General features: G+C 40.4%; 2 protein-coding genes across 3 annotated transcripts; both read left to right on the top strand.

The window, feature by feature from the left end:
- The first annotated feature begins 1,834 nt into the window (after positions 1–1,834).
- Positions 1,835–12,779, top strand: LOC115798325 (microfibril-associated glycoprotein 4-like). 2 transcript variants are annotated; one of them, XM_030755142.1, is made up of 7 exons: positions 1,835–1,972; positions 3,566–3,612; positions 9,185–9,340; positions 9,414–9,452; positions 9,540–9,636; positions 9,718–9,885; positions 11,955–12,777. In XM_030755142.1, the coding sequence occupies exons 2-7, from the start codon at positions 3,607–3,609 to the stop codon at positions 12,206–12,208; spliced, it is 720 nt and encodes a 239-aa protein (XP_030611002.1). In that variant the 5' UTR covers positions 1,835–1,972; positions 3,566–3,606; the 3' UTR covers positions 12,209–12,777. The 2 variants fall into 2 exon arrangements, with proteins under 2 accessions (XP_030611002.1, XP_030611003.1); XM_030755143.1 differs by having other exon boundaries at positions 1,902–1,986; positions 11,955–12,779.
- A 1,272-nt stretch (positions 12,780–14,051) lies between these two features.
- Positions 14,052–18,878, top strand: minpp1b (multiple inositol-polyphosphate phosphatase 1b). Its single transcript, XM_030755039.1, has 7 exons — positions 14,052–14,547; positions 15,045–15,236; positions 15,340–15,540; positions 15,768–15,865; positions 16,202–16,332; positions 16,637–16,770; positions 17,825–18,878. The coding sequence occupies exons 1-7, from the start codon at positions 14,142–14,144 to the stop codon at positions 18,073–18,075; spliced, it is 1,413 nt and encodes a 470-aa protein (XP_030610899.1). The 5' UTR covers positions 14,052–14,141; the 3' UTR covers positions 18,076–18,878.
- Positions 18,879–19,838: the final 960 nt, after the last annotated feature.

Below are 19,838 nucleotides of genomic sequence, written 5' to 3'. Positions count from 1 at the left end.
CCCCAACAGAGCACTTCGCTCTCAGACTGCTGGCTTACTTGTGGTTCCTAGGATACTTAAGAGTAGAATGGGAGGCTAAGGCTTCAGCTTTCCTCTTCTGTGGAACCAGCATCCAGTTTAGATTTGGGAGACAGACTCTCTCTATTTTTAAGACTAGGTTTAAAACTTTACTTTACTGATCAAGCTTATAGTTAGGGCTGGATCAGGTGACCCTGAACCCCCTCAGCAGCCTGCTATAGGCCCAGGCTGCTGAGGGGTTCCCATAATGCACTGTTTCTTTTCATTCACCTTATTTACTTTGTTAATACTCCACTCTGCATTTAATCATTAATTATTATTAATCTCTGGCTCTCTTCCACAGCATGTCTTTTTTTTCTCTCTACTCAGCCCAACTGGTTGCGGCAGATGACTGCCCCTCCCTGAACCTGGTTCTGTTGGAGGTTTCTTCCTGTTAAAAGGGAGTTTTTCCTTTCCACTGTCGCCAAGTGCTTGCTCATTGGGGGTCGTTTTGACTGTTGGGTTTTCTCTGTATTATTGTAGGGTCGTTACCCACAATACAAAGCGCCTTGGGGGTGACTGTTTGTTGTGATTTGGTGCTATATAAATAAAATTGAATTGAATCTGAGCTGGGCACTAAATCTTATAAAAAGTCAGAGAAATCAGACAGAAACTCTGAGTAAGGACCAGGTGGACAATAGATAATAACAAATGAAACAGGTTTTTGAATTTCCCAGTTAAGGTGGACAAGACTAAGAGTCAGGCTTTCAAAAGAATTAAAGCTTTGTCTGGGTCTTTGATTAATTAATAAGCTGGAATTGAAGATTGCTGCTACTCCTCCTCCTCGACCTGTGCGTCGAGCATTCTGACAGTTACTGTGACTCGGGGTGTTGATTCATTTAAACTAACATATTCATCCTGCTATAACCAGGTTTCTGTAAGGCAGAATAAATCAATATGTTGATCAATTGTTAAATCATTTACTAACAGGAACTTGGAAGAGAGAGACCTAATGTTTAATAATCCACATTTAATTGTTTTGTTCTTTGGTGCAGTTGACGAAGCTATATCATTTATTGTTTTTGAATTTTTATGCTTAAATAGTTTTTTGCTGATTTTAGCTTTGTTTTTTGGTGGTCTGGGAGCAGGCACCGACTCTATGGGGATGGGGTTTTGGGGGGATGGCAGGAGGAGAGAAGCTGCAGAGAGGCGTGTAAAACTGCAACTCTGCTTCCTGGTCTCAACCCTGGGTAGTCAGGTTTTAGGAGGGTTAATAAATTTGGCCAGATTTCTTTCTAGAAATGAGAGCTGCTCCATCCAAAGTGGGATGGATGTCGTCTCTCCTAACAAGACCAGGTTTTCCCCAGAAACTTTGCCAATTATCTATGAAGCCCACATCGTTTTTTGGACACCACTCAGACAGCCAGCGATTCAAGGAGAACATGCGGCTAAACATGTAAACATGTCATGTTCATTAATAAGCTGGACTGGAAGACTGCTACTACAACCCCTTCTCACTGCTTTGAGTGAGGACTGCTTTGAATTTCAAATTTGCATCTTTTCTTCAAGATTCACATACTGTACCAAAGCAGTGGGCCACACCTCTTAGTCTTTGAATTGTAATGCATGTGTTGTCCCATGGTGCATGCATGACAGCAGGAAGTACTGGAGGTTTTGCACTGAGTGGTAAACATTGAGCATAATTGTTGGGTGGATCAGCAAATACATTATTTGACATGTACAAATAAAACTGATGACAGATTATTATTTTTAACCTGAACACATCCTGGTGGTGCTTTTGGGGAGAAATGTCATGGTGTAATTGGAGACAGTGTAAAGAGCTGTATGAGTCCAATGTGTCAGCCCTCCTGCCGATATAAGCGAGGACTCTGGGAGACTTGGGCATACCAAAGGAGAAGCAGCCTCTGGTTCCTCTGAAGGTGAAGAAACAAAGAACACTGAGCTTGACGTGCAGGTGAGTTCATACAGGTGGGTCTACAACACCTCGCACAGCTTATGTAGTTTTTATCTATACTGAGTTTGGTACTTACCAATAAAATTTAAGTAAAATGGATTTATATAGCAGTTTTCACAGATAAAAACACTAAAAGATTCATTAAAATGAGACAGTTGCAGCTGTAACAACAGAAATTTCCCTCTGGGATCAATAAAGTATTTCTAATTCTGATTCTGATAAAAGACAAAGCGCATAACAAAACAATAGAAAGAAATAGGATATAATATAAAACAACAAGTAAATTAAAAGCTTGTCCACATAAAAGCGTTTTCAGCTGCTTTTTAAATGAGTCAATGGAGTCTGTACAGCACAAAAAATTCCACAACCTTGGTACCACTGCCTGAAAAGCCCAATGCCCAGAGGCATTCTGCAGCATTCTGTGCAGTCTGAAGGCGAGTCAAAGTTTATTTGAAGAAAAAAAAAAAAGACCATTACAATAATCCAAACGAGAAGAGATAAAGTATAAATAATCATCTCAAATTCAGCTTTTGACACCAATAATCTGAGTTTTGAAATATTCCTTAAATGATACAAACAATTTCAAACCGGCTGTTTGGAGTGATGCTTAAAGGACATTGAACTGTAAAAAATTACACTTAAATGGCTGAGGACTGATTGAATAGAAGAGTCTAAGAAGCTGATATAGGGATTAATTTCTGAAATTATAGGGTCAGGAGCAATAATTGAAGTTTCAGTTTTATCAGTTTTTAATTGGAGGAAATTGTTGTTTAACCACTGTCTAATTTCTGTCAGGCAATTACTTAAACTAGAGAATTTATACAACTCAGAGGCTTTGAAAGAATAGTACAACTGAATAGGAAAGGGGATGCTGTGATTTTTTCTTCTTTTTTTTTTCTGTTAGTGAAGATCCAGTTTTTCCCATTTCTATCTACACACTTTAAAAACTGTGGGTGGTTTAAAGTTCACACTTTTGACACAAGCTGAAACAGAGACTACACCCTGCTGCTATGTCATCTTCAATTGATGATGTTGTTTGCACTCACCAGTGTGTCCATCATCTCCAAAGGGTTAAAAATTGTTTGTTTGTTTTTTAACCTTAACCCAATTATGGCAAAAATGTATTCAGATGATTGAGGGGTCACTGGCTGTCTCTCATCTAAATTTGGTATGATATGTAGTTTTTCTGTAATATTGTTTTTTTTTTTGTATTGATTTTTTGATTCCTGTAATATTGTTAACAAAGATACCAAAAATTATACCCTGTCACACCTCTAGGGGGCATGGTAATAATAAACCACCAGCTGTAATCAGTGCAATTGCATGTTAACCATAGAAAAGTGATGCTCCTGATAAACATCTTTAGAAGGCTGTGTTCCCGGAAATCTGCCTGTAAGTTAGCAGCAGTTACAGTATATTAGTGTCAGTCAGAGGTAATGGAAGACATACAGCAAGCAAAGCTACTTATCATCAGATTACAAGAGAGAAAATTTAACTAGACACTGCACTAAAAAGACTCATTAAACATATGTTAAACCAAGAATACACATAATTGCAGTCACAGATTACTTTACAGCAGTCTTTTTCTTTCAGATACACATCAGCACATCTGTGATTCTAGCAGAAATCTGACAATGAAGGTAAGTTTGTGAAATGAAATATGTCAGATTAATAGCTCAGAGGAGAAATGAGTAGCAGTAGCCCTCTTGCTCCTCCCCACTGACTCAGTAGGCTGTCACCAACTAATTAAATGGTGTTGACACAGAAAACACAACCATAGAGAGCGTGAGAGGTAGTGAGGAGGCGCTATGCTGTAGTGATGTGGGAACTCAGTGGGAATCTCGGCAGTTTCGAACATGGTAGCGCACCACTGGCTGCAAAAACTTCAGTGAGAAGTTTTTAATTATAGATATTTCAAAAGTAATAGAAAATCATTTCTAGCCATTTTTCACTAACATCAATGCTCTGGAGCACGGCAAAGAAGAGCTGTATAATTTACAGGTTTATATCAATGAGTGTTTTGAGCAAATCATCATGGGCAAACCGGACAATATGCCAACTCCCTCCAGCAGCAAAGGAGCTCTGTCGACTAAGAGAAGCAGCCCTGAAGGCTCCCCACATGCGGACACTCCACAAACCAGCACCATGGTAGACATTTTGGAGTTCATAACAAAGTCCACAGTCCATAACAACAAACTGTCCAGCTTTATCGCCTGCCTTGCCCTAGTGGAAATCCTCCACAAAGAGTTTCAGGCTCTATGGGAACTTATAGAGTTCAGCCAGCAGCAGGTTGTAAACGTTCACTGTGGAAAACACCATCTTGAGGAAGTCAGTGAAATCCTACAGCGAGGGAATGACCCAGCTCTCAGAAGAAAATTTAAAGAAAATGTTACTGAGCTCCAGGCCCGCAGCATGAGGGATAACCTTGTGTTTTCAGTCATCTATGGAGAAATAATGCAGCTAATGTGGGTCAGATCGGATCGGATTTTTTATTTCTTTCCGATATCATTTTAACAGAAGGTCCCTCCCACCATCACAGGCACACTCAGTATATCTTTTAAATTTTTATTTGAGAAAACATGGAAGAAACTGAAATATTACACATCTTCTGCTTACCTTGATCTTTTGCTTTTTTCTCCTCTTCTTCTTTTCTCTTTTTCCTAAACTGCGCACCTGATGGCTTTGACCTTTTCCTTTCCATCTTCGCACTGAAGTGGAATAGGTTAGGGTTGCCAGATCTGCCTGACAGTTTCCAGCCCAACATAACAAAACCTCCATTGAAACTTGTGTTAATAGCATCAGGTGTGATATATATATTTAAATATACACCGCTTTGGGTGAGTTGTTAAATTTTTGGCTGCTTTTCACCATATTTGGTAGGTTTTTAGGAAGTTTTTAATTGGAAAATTATATATCTATACAATTTTTCAGCCCAATGTGTTCAGAAGCTGCCCAATCTGGCAACACTGCGCCATCCACCAACATTTGTCTGAACTGTCTAGATTCGTATTTGTGTTATTTTTTTCATCAGGATTCAGGTTCACACAAATACTGTGAATTAATGACCATATTTACAGTATTATAAATGAAATGTGCTTTGTGTTCTATCAATTATGTGCATCTAATTTTATTAGAGCATCTAATGTTATTAGATGCACAGATTCATTCTAGGCTCACCAACCGAGACGAGAGAATCCCCCGCCTGCCCCTTTCCTTCTGTTACAGCCTGTCTGTCAGACCATGGCAGAAAACTACATGCACCACACAGCAGGCAGAGGGCGCTCATTACCCACAAGTGGAGTAGTGCGGTAGGCGCTGCTGCGGCGATCGCAATGCGATGGGTGGAGGGGGACGGTCATGCCGCCGTAGATCAAAAGCCACCCTGGGCAGCTGCCCATGTCGCCCATATCCAAAACCGCCACTGGTTGCATGTGTTAATTACCTTTTGGTCCTGTTCCAGTGTTTTACATGCGGTGCCGGCTGACAGAAACATAAAATGTTGGGATTTCTTTTTCCCTTCTGGGTCCTGCTCTTTGCTGTAGTCAGTCTTGTTAAGGTGCAAATATGTTTGTCCCCCTAGTTTTTTTTTCTTGGTTCTGTTTACAAACTTGGGGGAATTAGCCAGAAATCCATGGAAGGAAGCACGTTTCTCCGGAGATGCGCATTCATATTTAGAAAATAAGGGTCTGCCGGGAATATCATGATTCTTTGGGAAGCAGGAAAGGCAGTAAAGCAGGGCAAAATTATATCTTACTGCTCAGATAAGAAAAAATTACTCTATTTACTCTATTAAAGACTCAACTGGTAACATTACTCCTGACCCACAACATATAAACAAATCTTTTAAAGTCTTTTATGAAGCTTTATATTCTTCACAGATTAATCCATCTGATACTGCTATTGAAGAATTTGTTTTTAGTGATCCCATATAAACCTTCTGTTGTTTGGTTTAAGTCACTAGACTCAGACATCTCAACATATCTATGAAAAAACAAACCATCACACTCATAACACAATGGCAGTCTAGAAGTATCACATTTTTTATTACAATTTCTTAGCCAATAGATTGCAGCCATTCGGGAGGGGCCACTGCTCCTCCACATCGAAAGGAGCCAGTTGAGGTGGTTCAGGCATCTGCCTAAGATGTCTTCTGGGCACCTCTTGGGTGAGGTGTTCTGGGCATGTCCTACTGGGAGGAGGCCCCAGGGCAGATCCAGGACATGTTGGAGAGATTATAACTCTCAGCTAGCCTGGAAATGCCTTGGGGTCCCTCTGGATCAGCTGGTGGAGGCGGCAGAGGAGAGGGAGGTCTGGGCTACTGTGCTGTCCCCACGACCTGGCCCCGGATAAGCAGAAGAAGATGTATGGATGGATGGATGGATGGATGGATGGATTGCAATACATTTCAAAATGAAATCAAACTTGTTAGACAGCCCATGGCTGGATCTAGAAGAAGTACTTTGTGGAAAAGTAAAAGTCTCAGCTTTGCCTTTCATTAGCTCCACTATTAAGTGTCATTACTGCTTTAAAAGTCTTAAACACCTCTCTGACAGCCTGGTGGGAATTTTTTAAAATAACCAAGTCTTCACTTATCCCAAGTAAACTAACACCAATTTGGAACAATACAGACATTTGACAGAAAAAGAAAACACTAAATTTTCTGTTATGGCATGATAAGGTTATAAAAAACTTAGAACATGTTATTCAAGATCGAAAGTTTATTAGACTCCAATTACAATCCACTTGATCCTGCTTCAGAGGGTGTGTGTGTGTGTGTGTGTGTGTGTGTGTGTGTGTGTGTGTGTGTGTGTGTGTGTGTGTGTGTGTGTGTGTGTGTGTGTGTGTATGGCTGGGTCTGTGGGCTTGTTTTGCCTTGATCATAATTCTGCTTGCAAAACCTGCCAGAAAAACAACACAAAAGAAAACTCAATCTTCATTCTTGACTTTTCAGTTCCTGTTTGATTACTTCAAAGAAGCAGCTGTGTTAGCACTTTTATAATACACCCTACTACTAAGGCTGTAATTTCATTAAAATTAAATGCAATTTAATTGTATTTTATGTGAAATATGACGTATTTGTCTTAATAATTCAAGTTTTTAAAGGAAGGCAGACACAAATTATTCTGAATGTAATTTTAATAACAGTGTAAATAATTTTAAGTAGTGTGTAACAAAGTATTTTCCAAGAAACGAGAGCTCTGTAAAATATTTTCTCCTCCAGCATGTCTCAATTAATTTTCAATTTCAGTTTTATTTATATAGCACCAAATCACAACAGTCACCTCAAGTTACTTTATTTTGTAGTTATGACCCTAGAGAACTAGAGCATCTGTGTTACTGTCCATAATTTTTTTGATCTCTTGGCTGACTGAAACAGTCACCGTAGCTAGCATTATGCACTTGAATCTAAATTATTATACATAGTCTTTCTTGGGTCTTTATAAAACCTCCGTGAGGAAACCTGTGACACTGACATTCTGTAGTTCACCCGCTGCTCTTTTTCACACTTTAGTGTCACTTTACTGTGCTTATGTTACTTTCTCACCTCAACACACTTTATATTGTAATGTAAAGACTGTAAAATCTGATGGCAGCCATTTAGTGACTTCATAACACTGAGTGTGGGCAGAGACATAGAAATCGCTTCAATTTGTCACAGATCAAAGTGAAATTAATTTTAGTGATTAATAATAATGGTGCTTGTAATAATGTAGCCTGTTTGTAGCCTTGGAGGCCAGGTTCAGTGATTTGTGCATACAGTGCACATTTACATATAGTATGTTACATTATTTATTACACTCTCTCCCATAATGCATACTGTGTATGCTGTCTACAAATTACCAGCTACAAATGCATATAGTGTTTTGATGTGTATATGTATATGTGTATTGATATATATTTTTATGTATATAGTCTTTTCTATTTTATTTCATTTATTTTATTTCATCCTTATTCTCTATACTTGAGCTGCTGTAATATGCAAATTTCCCCATCATGAGATCATTAAATTTTAGCTTATCACATCTTATTGGAGGGCTGACTCTGCAACCTGGAAATCCTGTATAGCTAGCCAGCAGTCGGTGCAGACCACCGTTGCTGCTGCCCTTCCCAGCAGATCCCGAGCAGCTGGGAAAGCAGGCCAGCTGGGCTGTTTTTTCCCACTCTGTGACACACCATCCAAGGAGAAAACCCTGGTTATTGGTAACTCTGTTTTTGAGAAATGTGGAGCTAGTGACACCAGCAACCGCAGTTGATTGAATTTCAGGGGCCAGAGCATAAATAGAACACGCTCTGAACACGGGGGTCGGGCTACTGTGGGACTGACTCAAACTCCCTCCTCAGCTAACAGTTCTGATAAGATGTAGAGTTCATCAGCAGCTAGGTCAGGGAGATCAGTCCAACACAGGTCAGAAGAAGACAGGACAGCGGGGGTGTAGAGCATCTGTTTACAAAACATCCCGGAGACAATTTGATAAGCGGCATTCCAAGGCCGCCAGGGAGCCAAATTCATGATTCTACGACTTGTTTTGGTACAGACTGTACTGATTCATTTGTTGACAGCCTTCAGTCTTTCTGGCACCTCTCTGTGGCGAACAAAATCCAGTTCATCCGAATCTTCTTGGTTCGTTCCTTCGCTGTGCAGAAACAGATACATACATTTCCAAGATCTTACCCCTCTGAATCAGCTCCAGATATACAGAGTCTGAGTTTGAGTCTGTACCTTCCTGCATTCCCGTCATAAGCAGCCTTACCACGGCCAGACAGCTGCCTAGAATTCCTTATTGCAATGACAAGCCAGGTATCTCCAGGTCGGAGAAATCCCAGTGTCAATAAACCAAATGTGTGTGTCCTCCATCTACAATACGGCCAGGCACGTCCTCTTCCACACCACACAGGAACCATAACGTAGCCAGCTGGAATGTCAATTAATAAGAGGGAACAGGGTTCTCTTTCCCCCAATCTCCTCATGGTGAAAATTTGATCAAAACAATGGCGTTGAGAGACCAGCTGACCAGATTCGTAATTATAAATTCCAGTTCGGAAGCTGTGTGAAGAGAGGCTCTAAAGCAGCAAAGCAGGGGAAAAAGGAAGGGCTGGGGAGAGAAGAAATATAATGCATCTTGAGGGAAAATCACAGGCTTGTTGAGCTTGGTAAGAAGTGAATATTGTGAAAACACTTTAAACATGTTAACAGCTTCCTCTGTGTTCCAGCTGCCATCAGTCTTTGTCCTCCTCCTCCTGGCTCCTCTGCTGACCAGCTGCAAAAAGCTCATCAGGCCGCTGGATTGCAGCGATATCCACCGCCAAGACAGCAGCCAACCCAGCGGTGTGTACACCATCTATCCCCCAGAAAGGTCTGCTGTAAAGGTACAGTACAGGTTTTAGAGCTGATGTGCCTTTAAGCAGCTTAAGACATTAACAGGCAGATGTTTATGTGCAGGTGTTCTGTGACATGGACTCAGAAGGAGGCGGCTGGACGGTGAGTGTTTAAACTCTGCTGTAAATCCAAATCTCTGCTGTCTGAAACCATGTCCTCCTGTCAGACATGTTTTTTCCCCTCCCCCAGGTGTTCCAGAGGAGGATGGACGGCTCGGTGAACTTCTACAGACCCTGGGATCAGTACAAAATGGGCTTTGGTAACCCAGCTGGAGAGTACTGGCTCGGTGAGTGATTTATTGAATGATCTGCAGCTCTGTATGAAACAGGACCCTTAATGTTTACTAGTGTGTTTTGTGTGAATGAAGGTCTCGATATCATCCAGTCTTTGACAATGAAACAAAAGTGTGAGCTGCTGGTGGACATGGAGGACTTTGAAGGAAAGAAAGTGTTCGCTCGTTACTCTTCAATCAAGGTGGATGCTGAATGTGAGGGATACAAACTGACTGTTTCTGGATTCAAGGATGGAGGGGCAGGTGAGTGAAGTGGCACTGGGTTTGTGTAGCAGCGAACTTATGAAAATTATTTAAAGTGAAATTATTTAAAAATCATACAATGTGATTTTCTGGATTTTTTTTTTTTTTAGATTCTGTCGCTCTCAGTTGAACTGTACCTACGATAAATATTACAGAACTCCATTCTTTGTAGTTGGCAAAACTTGCATGTATCAAAAGCTTATTGTCCCCACTGTATGTACTAGACTACCATTAAAGAAACTGAAGAATCTATTAACAGATTCAATCTCAACAAATCTCCTGGCACAAACTGATTAACTGCAGAACTTTATAAGAGATATTCAAAGGAGATATTTTCTATATAAAGTATACCTAGAAAGCCTAGAATATGGTTCACTCACACCTACTGTGACTCAAGGACTTTCTTTAATCCCTAAACCACAAAAAGAGAAACTACTTCTTGATAACTGGCGACCAATCACTTTATTGCAAATTATTATAAAATTATTGCAAGTTGCATTGCAAAGAAACTTAAAGCTTAAATAAACTAAATGAAATCCTTGCTGAAACTCAGTCTGGTTTTATCACCAGTGGACACATAACCAACAATTTAAGGCATGTCTTAGACATCATAGATTACCCACATCTATTAACAGATGATGGTTTTATTCTATTCTTAGACTTTTTTTTAAAAGTCTTTGATGCAATTGAACATAATTTCTTGTTTAAAGCTCTAAAAAAAATTGGGATTTGGAGAACCCTTTATAAAAACTTTTAAAATGTTGTACACAAACTGCAGTGTTTCCATTAAATTATCAAATGGCTGTACTAATAGTTTCAGCATCAAAGGGGTCTCAGGCAAGGTTGTCCTGCATCTCCATACTTATTTTTAGTGGCAATGCAAATTCTATCAACCCAAATTAAAACAAGTGGAATCTCTGGAATATCTGTAGCTCATAAAAATACTATCATCAGTCAGCTGGCAGTGATACGACACTTTTTCTAAAAGACATGAGTTTAAAAAAGCATTTAATGTCATTAAAATTAAGTGCTGACATTAAACATTCAAAAATGTAAACTGTTTCATACAAAGTCCAATATGGAAGGCACTTAATGTGACATACCAATAAAAACTCTGTTAAGTATCTTAGAATTTCCATTCAAAGGGACGAAAATGTGAGATCATCTGAAAACTTCAAGCCCTTAATCAGATCAGTTGAACAGAAGTGTAATTCATGGGGTTCAGTATCTTGCCCGAGGATACTTTCACATGAAGCCCAGAATCAAACCACCAACCTTCCAATTAGTAGGTGACCTGCTCTACCAACCGAGCCACAGCCACCCAACACCCAGGTGTGTTTGATGCTATTCCAAATGGTGCAATGAGACGTTTAGCATCTGGTGACCTATTGACCAACAAAGTAAGAGGTGACATTCAAAATTATTCACAACTGTTACCTTGTGAAGATTTTCTTAAACCAGAGAAATAAACTGAAACTGGATATTTTATGTACATTCTGTGGAAACCATAATGAAACAGTGATGCATCTTTTTCTTTGAACTGCTCTCTTACAAGAATCTTCTGGATTGGTAAGATGAACATTTAAAAAAAAAAAAAAAGGAAATAACATCTCTTTACAGGACAAATTTATATTATTTGGCATAAATAAAAGTTTTCTTAAGGATAAAGATATATGTATGTAATCTATTTTTGATTCTTGGACAATATCACATCTATACCAGCAAAATTTCACACCTAAAACCAAAGTTTAAGACATTTTATGCCTGTTTTACTCATTATATGAACAACTTGAAACTTAGCCATAATGGCAAGGCCCAAAATACATTATCTACACTTAAAAAGTAAGTATTCCATAAATTAAACCTTCAAGCATAGAATCTTTTTTTGACTGTTGTTTTGTTTCTCTCTTGGTCTATGTTTTACATGGGCTGCCTGTATTAAATGTCTTGCTGCTTCTTTCTCCACAGTATGAGTCCAGTCTGTGTCTGAGAACACTCGCAGTACACCTGGTGAGCAGTCTGACTGGGATTATTGGTAATGTTGTGATTGTACATCTGTGTTTCTGCAGGAGACTCCCTGAGTGGTCACAACGGACAGAAGTTCTCCACGTTTGACAAAGACCAGGACAGCTGGGATAATAACTGTGCCAAATCATTTCTGGGGGCGTTCTGGTACAATGCCTGTCACGTTGCAAACCCTAATGGGGTTTATTGCTGGGGGGCTGATGGCACTCTCTATGCTGTTGGTGTGTCATGGTACAGCTGGAAGGGTTATGACTACTCCCTGAAGGTCATCAGCATGAAGATCCGTCCTGTGCTGTAAATGTGCAGAACAAACTCACAGCAGAACATCACATGTTGATTTCTCTCTTTTCTCTCCTTTATTGTGTAATCCCAGAGAATCTTTCACATTAAGAATCAGTTCATATGAATATTTCAGCAGAGTGTGAGCAGCTGCTGGCTGTCAAACAGCTGCAGGTGGAGAGAAATGATTGGACAGCTGGGGAACAAATACAGAGCAGTTTCCATCAGAAACATCACATTCTGCAATGGGCTGATGAAGAACCACATGTCACATGTTGTTCTCTTGCATCAATGACATAAACGTGTTTTTCCACTAGAGGTCTCTGCTGGGAGTCTCAGTTTCACTGAGTGTATCTGTGCTGTCAGAGAGACTCAGACTCCACATGAAGCCTCACTGTGACTGGATCTTACTGTTTGTTTGGATGTTCCCAACAGCAGAAGGAGAGAACAAGGCCGTCTCAGAAGGTTTTGTTTGGTTTCTCTTCACTCAGTCGGTTCAATCTGCAGCTGCAGCTCAGCACACTCAGCTTTAAAGCCTCACTGATTAGTTTGAATCCGGTGTTTGGTGGTGGTCTGATACCTGATGTCAATCATTATCTTCTGCATACTGACAATAAATGAGAAGCAAACAGCTGATTTGTTCTTTGTCTCTTTATTCAGAGCCCTGTTAGCTGTTACCACAGCAACAGCTATTCTTCCTGGGGTCCACAGACAACAATACAAAATATATCAAGTAAAAAACAAATAATTCTTCAATATGTTAACAATCATAAAGCTAAATATAACAGATCCACCTGCCAATCTGACAGTTTCCTTCCTTCGAGCTGCTGCTTTTGGTTGCTTTTAAAAACTTTTACTACTCTGAATCTCAACTAAAGAAAAAGTTTATTCCAAATGACACCATTTTTTTTTATTTTTTTAATCTTCAGTTCCAGTTTAGATTCTGTCACAGGTGCTTACATCACGACAGCACCGACACACTTTGGTCATTTTAGGAGTTTGTGTGTTATTCCTAAACTATTCTACATCGTTGGTTTAAATTATGATTTTAAACACTGAAATCAGACTAGTATTCATTTCAAACACTTCCTTCAAACACTTTAAACATGTTTTTATTCTCAGTTATCGGGGCTTTTTCATTCTGATCAGCACGATTTCTGATTGCAGCAGTTTCAGATGTTTCTGCTCAGCCCTGTCTGCACACCTCACAGTGACTGCCTGCTCTCATTCGTGTGTCCAGATATACGTCAGTTTCTGAAGACTGTTCTTTCTTAGTTACCAAATATTTTAAAAAAACAAACAAACAAAACAAAACAAACAAAAAAACACCCTGCATAAATAGGCAGCTCCAAGTACTAAATCACTTCCATATGAGATAAAGTAGATTCAGTGTCAGTACATTTCCTGTTTTAGACAGAAATAACTACTCTGTTGTCTCATTGTTAGTTTGTTTCTGATTCAGTTTTCATTATCTGTTAGTATTATTTTATTATTTACATATTCTAAATGTTTGGTGCTTAATTTGAATTCGGAGAATAAAATGCATTTCTTGTTGCAGTTGAAGCTTTTACTTTGAAAGACACAAACAGGTCAGGGCTTTTATTTTGGCTTCTGCTAAGTGGAAGCTGTATGTATCTTTTTAAGCTTCAGGAAGTCAAGCGATCTTTATCAGACCTCCGTTCTCAGTAAAATTTATTCAGGGAGTTTTTAGTAATCAATTTTTCATAGAAGATATAGGGTTTTTTTTTTTTGTTTTTTTGTTTGTTTAAAATCGATTTTAAACCTCCCGGATCCTTTCCAGTCAGCCTGCCCAGCGGGCGGATATGAGGTTAATAGGTCACACCAACCCGGAACATAAACAGACCAAACAGAGGTGGCGGCGGCGGCGCCTGTCAACCCCAGTTCGGTTCCCCGGTTCTCTCCCCTTGTCCGGTTCTCCGGTCCCCGCCGATATGTTCTCCGTGACTCAGCCCGCTGGGGGTGTGCTGCTAGCTGCTCTTGGCCTGGTGGTGCCCCGCCTGTCCTTCGCCTGTCTGTCGGTCCCTGACATCCCGCACATCGCCCCGTACTTCGGCACCAAGACCCGGTACGAGGAGGTGAACCCGCACCTGCTGCGGGACCCGCTGTCCGCTGACCCGTCCGTACTGAGACCGCCGCCGGCCGAGCGCTGCTCCCCGGTCCACCTCACCGCCGTCATCCGGCACGGCAGCCGCTACCCGACCGTCAAGAACATCCGCAGGATCCAGAAACTGAGCGAGCTGGTCCGGACCGAAGCTTCCAGAAGCTCCGGCGGCTCCGAGGAATGGATACAGGACATCCAGAGCCGCTGGGAGGCCTGGTACACCGAGGACATGGACGGTGAGAGCCGCCAACCACAAACACCTGAACGAATACCTGACATTAAACTGGATCAGCACACATACTCGGAAATATGCTGTGGAAATACGAGTGGAAATATTCCATATATACTGTGGAAATATTTCAGGTACACTGTGGAAACATTCCAGGTGTGCTGTTAAATATTCCTAAATAAACTGTACTTGAAATCATGAAATCAGATTAAAGTAAAACTGGGAGAGTATTTGTGAATAAATCCTTGCTAAACAGCTGAAAATTTCCTAAGATATATACCGGTAAAGTGCTGGAATATTCTGGGAACTAACCCAGTTTCAGCACAGGAACATTTTTGAAAATATTCCTTTTAAGCTGTTGAAAAATCTTGAATTATTTCAGTTTAATTGTGTTGTGTTGGCCTTTGTAAGAAGTTAAAGTAAAAAATATTCCTGTGAACATGTTAAAGTTTTCATCATGGTGACCTCGGAGCTACAGATGATGATGCTTATCCTCATTATCAGGTCAGTTGGTGGCAAAGGGCCGGGATGACCTGCGTCAGCTGGCAAGCCGCCTGGCGTCCTTGTTTCCATCTCTACTGTCCGAGGAGAACGTGAAGAATAGGAGGGTGCGTTTCTTGACCAGCTCGAAGCATCGCTGCGTAAGCAGCGTGGAGGCTTTTCAAGAGGGGCTGCAGCGCCACTGGGGGCACCCTGGTGAGTCACAGCAGCCCAGAGGCATTCTGGGTAAGTGTGTACTCTCTCAGTGTATGGGTGTGTCCTCGAGCCTGACCTCTGAGCTCTGTGTGTGTGCATGCAGACACCGAGCCAGAGTATAGCCACAAGGTGGATGACGAGCTGATGCGTTTCTTTGAGCGCTGTCGTGGCTACGTGGAGGGTGTGGAGAACAACCACACAGCGCTGCTGGAAGTGGAGAAGTTCAAGCACGGCAAGGAGATGGAGGGAGTGAGGAGAAGGATGGCTGACAGGCTGGGCCTTCCTCACCACCGACTCACACCAGGTCTCTCTCTCTCTCTCTCTCTCTCTCTCACACACTCACACACACACACACACACACACACACACACACACATTAACTACATCTCCCATGGTGCAGTTCAGCTTTCTTCTTTAAATATTCTCCAAACAAAACGACAGCTGCTCTGTGGACATCTTGCCCCGCAGGGGGCACGCTCTGTGGAGCTGCAACTGTGTGTGATGAAGATTGTCCCTCTGTGCCTCCTGTAGATCTGGTGGAAGCGGCCTTCTTCTTGTGCTCCTATGAGCTCTCCATCAGGTCCGTGCACTCACCATGGTGTTTCCTCTTCAACGAGACTGACGCAAAGGTAACAGGACCATAGTAACGGGTCATTTTGCTGTGTTCCAGAGCTGATTCCTGCTGATTGGGGATCAATAATTCATCAGTGTTTCTGTGGAAGCCCTGAGCTGCATGTATTGATTAGAGATGACTGAATATTAGTGAATGAGCAGGTGAACTCTGTCTGCTCCATTTGGTAAAAGTCTGACCACTTTTCTGATGGTAAATGAACAAACTGATTGATTATGGAAACATGTTTGTGAGTGTTTGAGCTCCTGATGAGGAAGCTGTCTCTGTGACCCTGCCTTTACATTTTTACGGCTCTCTGATTGGCCTGTTTCCTCTTTGTGCTCACCATCTACAGGTGTTGGAGTACAAGTCAGACCTGAAGCAGTACTGGAAGCGTGCTTACGGCCACGAGATCAGTAGCCTGTCCAGCTGTCCGCTCTTTCATCACGTTTTCAGGACACTTGACAAAGCCGGACGTCCTCGCAGGTGGGTGATGCTGCTGGGCAAAGCTCACAGTGGCATTTTGTTTGTTTACAGAGATGTGGTGGGCGGAGTTTAGCTTTCATGGGGAAAAAGGCTGTTAAAGCTGATTTTTGGGAAAAGTCAAAAGCTGTCTTCAGGTTCAAAACCAATGAAGATCATTGGATGATGTTTCAGAATCACTGTCGGTGGCAGGGGTTGTTTCTGACCTCTGACCTATGATCTCTGTCATCAATCATTCCGAGGCATTGGGAACTCTGCTGGAGCTCATTAATTGATCACTGACTGTAACCGATCATGTCTCTGTCAGGTCCACTGAGGCGTCCCCAGAGCCAGCCTCTGTCCTGGTGGGTCATGCTGAGACACTCCTCCCCCTCCTCTCTCTACTGGGACTCTACAAAGACCAGACTCCTCCCACTGCCAGCAACTACCCGTCACAGCATGGTACAAGCTCCACATCCAATCAGAGCATAATTTTTTGTTTGTTTGGTTTATTGAACAAAAAAACATTATTATCAGTCCAGCAACTAATCTAAACAACAGAAAGACCAAAATAAATTAACTGTACTCATGTTTCCAGGTTTGAGACACAGACTCTGGAAGCTGTGAGGTGTTTTTTTTTTTCTTTTGTTTGTTTTTTTTCTCCATTTACATCATTTTTAAATGCAAGAAGAGTTGGAGCATCTTTTTAAAAAAATATACATTTCTGATTATAAATGTTTTTCCACATGAATTCAACATGTTTGAACTGCAGAAAAATACCAAACTCAATCATTTTCTGTTCTAATGCAGTGGTCACGTCCATTCATGGTCACTGTCCCAAACATCAGACATCGTGGTCTCATAGATTCAGCATATCTGTAAATATAATTGAGATTTGGGTAATAAAGGACATGAGAGATATTTATTTTATCATGAAGAGGAAAGCACAGCAATATTTTTACTGTCAGAGCTGTTGTAATCATCAATATTCAGTCTGAGAAATTAAAGTATGACTGGAATATATTTAATGTTCCTTTAACCAGTCACTTTAATAAAGAAAACTGAGTGCTTTTATTTTAAAAACAGAGTGAACTCAAGCTTTACAGTTATCATGCATTAAATGAACTGCAGTTCAAACTCTGTAACAAAAAGGTTTCTTATGGAGAAAATACCTGTTATTATGCAGAGTAAACTTTTAATATGGATATATATCCCAATTTCTGACTAAAAATGTGCATTAAATTTTTTGTGAATATTGTAAAATGCCTTAATAATAATATTATTATTATTATTATTATGTGTTGTTGTTGTTATTATTATATTATAACAACAACACTTATTATTATTATAAGCAGACAATGCTGCTTAATTACTCAGAAAATCTTATAAAAATCTTTTAAGTTATGGAGAACTAAAATGCCTGAAATACACGAATCTCAACGGTTTGTTTCACATCAGAATCTGCTGTTTGAGGAATCTCACTCTAACAGGAATTCTCCCCCTTGGCACCTCACAGGTCGGCGTTTCCAGACAAGTCAGATCGTCCCGTATGCCGCCAACCTGCTTTTTGTTCTGTACGACTGCCAGCGAGGCCCGCGGCTGCAGCTGCTCATCAACGAGTCTCCAGTTCGATTCCCCGGGCTGGAGGAGGATGCACCGCTGTACCGGGATGTACGGGCCACGTACCGCCATCTACTGGACGGCTGCGACTTCCACAGAGAGTGTGAGGGGAGGGCGGTGGGCCGAGCACCCAACACGGAGCTCTGAGAGTGACAGGTGCAACACACCTGCTGACCTGTGCACACTGGAGCCCCGCCTCTGACAGTGAGCGTCCAATCATACACTAGATAAATGAATGGGAGAATTTATCCAGGTTCAGATGTTTGAATCAAGAGCCTCAGAGTGTTCTACGGACTTCAGGAAACTTTTTTTTGACTGAATCAAGGTGTTTTCAGAGCGTCATGTGACTGAGCCTTGACCTGAGTACTGAGTGACAGGCTCACCGTGGCAATGACCATCTTTTATATCCAGTCTGTGGTCTTGCAGACATTTAAAAACGTTCCTGAGGGCGGCTGGATTATTCCCGATCATCAGATTTGTTTCTTGGTTTCAGTTCAGCTTGTGTGTGAAAATGTTGGGCTTTGGTTTAGTTTGACTCTGTGGTCAGTATAAAGTTGGGGGGCAAAGTTCAGTCAAACTTAATTTCTGTGGTCAGCAGGAAGGGCAAAGGTTAAAAGTGCTGATGGGTGAAATGTGGTGCTTCCTGTTTGAATTTTTGTGTTTGATGAACTGAACCTTTAATATCAGAGCTTTAAGTTTAATTTATTCAGATTTTTCTGTTTGATTTTCTGCTTTTTCTGCTAGGACTTTCACAATGTCTTTTTTTATACTGTGAGTCCAGGTGGGGTTGCTGGGCTGAGATCTGAATCATTTTGTGTTCAGGATGAAAAATGTTATTTTATTTCAGCTTTGTGCCAAAATCAGAACTTTTGGGGTGTTTTTTTTTTACTATTTCTTTTGTTTCTCATCCAAATGTTTTTCATTTGAAGCTTTAATAAAGTTATTTTTCACCATAAAAATGGAACCAAGTGTCTTCGTTTGAAGTAAAACTGAGTTTTACCTGATAAACGTTCAAACGTCTGATTAAAAAGCTGAGAAATAGCAATAAGTTTCACATCTTATACATAAATGTCAGATTGAAACTATTTTATATGATCATTCACACAACCTTGAAGCTCATAAAATTTTGAGAAATTAAATTTTCATAGAAATAATTTCACTTTCATAAAACTGGCATTTCTGACATTTTCATTCATCTAAACTTCATGTTGAAACATTGTAATAGAGATTTTACACATTTTCTTACAAATATTTAAAAATTACCTTTCTATTACACTTGTTTGTTCTATAGCCTTTCAAAGCTTAAAAAGAATTTTTAATTTTCTCATTTTTACTGTATTAAAAACAGTTAAATATTCAAAAGATACCGTAATGATGAAGTGTCAGACATAAGTTGCTGTTTTGGCCAGTTTATTACATCAGAACTTTACAGACAACTTTGTAAAAAAAAATCCTGCATGTTTGAACTCAGATGATTCAGCAATATGAAGAAGTTCATCAGTTCCACTTATTTTAATGTGAAAATCCAACATTTTCCTCTGTTTCTGGTATGACGGCAAGAGCTGGAAAATAAGTTTTATAAACCAAACAAACGGATAAGCAGCAGCTTTTGATTTTTCTGTCCAAAGAGAAACCACAGTTCAGCTTTTTAAAAATAAAGTACACTTCATGAGAAAAGAAAAGCTCCTGCCCCAACATACTAACATTCAGCTCCATGTTTACGTCTTTATTTACAACGTAAACAATTAAAAATGGATCAAAATATCCGAATAACTTCCTCTGAATACGTTTCAGCTGATTCTAGTTTGATCTAAATCCAGTATAATGAATAAATAAAGTGTAAACAGACTTTAAATAATTAAATAAAGAATAACTGGGAAGAATCCAAGTTCTGTTTAGGAAATTATTCT

Source organism: Archocentrus centrarchus, chromosome 19 (genome assembly GCF_007364275.1).
Source record: "Archocentrus centrarchus isolate MPI-CPG fArcCen1 chromosome 19, fArcCen1, whole genome shotgun sequence".
In the NCBI taxonomy this organism is placed as follows: domain Eukaryota; kingdom Metazoa; phylum Chordata; class Actinopteri; order Cichliformes; family Cichlidae; genus Archocentrus; species Archocentrus centrarchus.
This window is presented reverse-complemented; position numbering and strand designations above follow the sequence as displayed.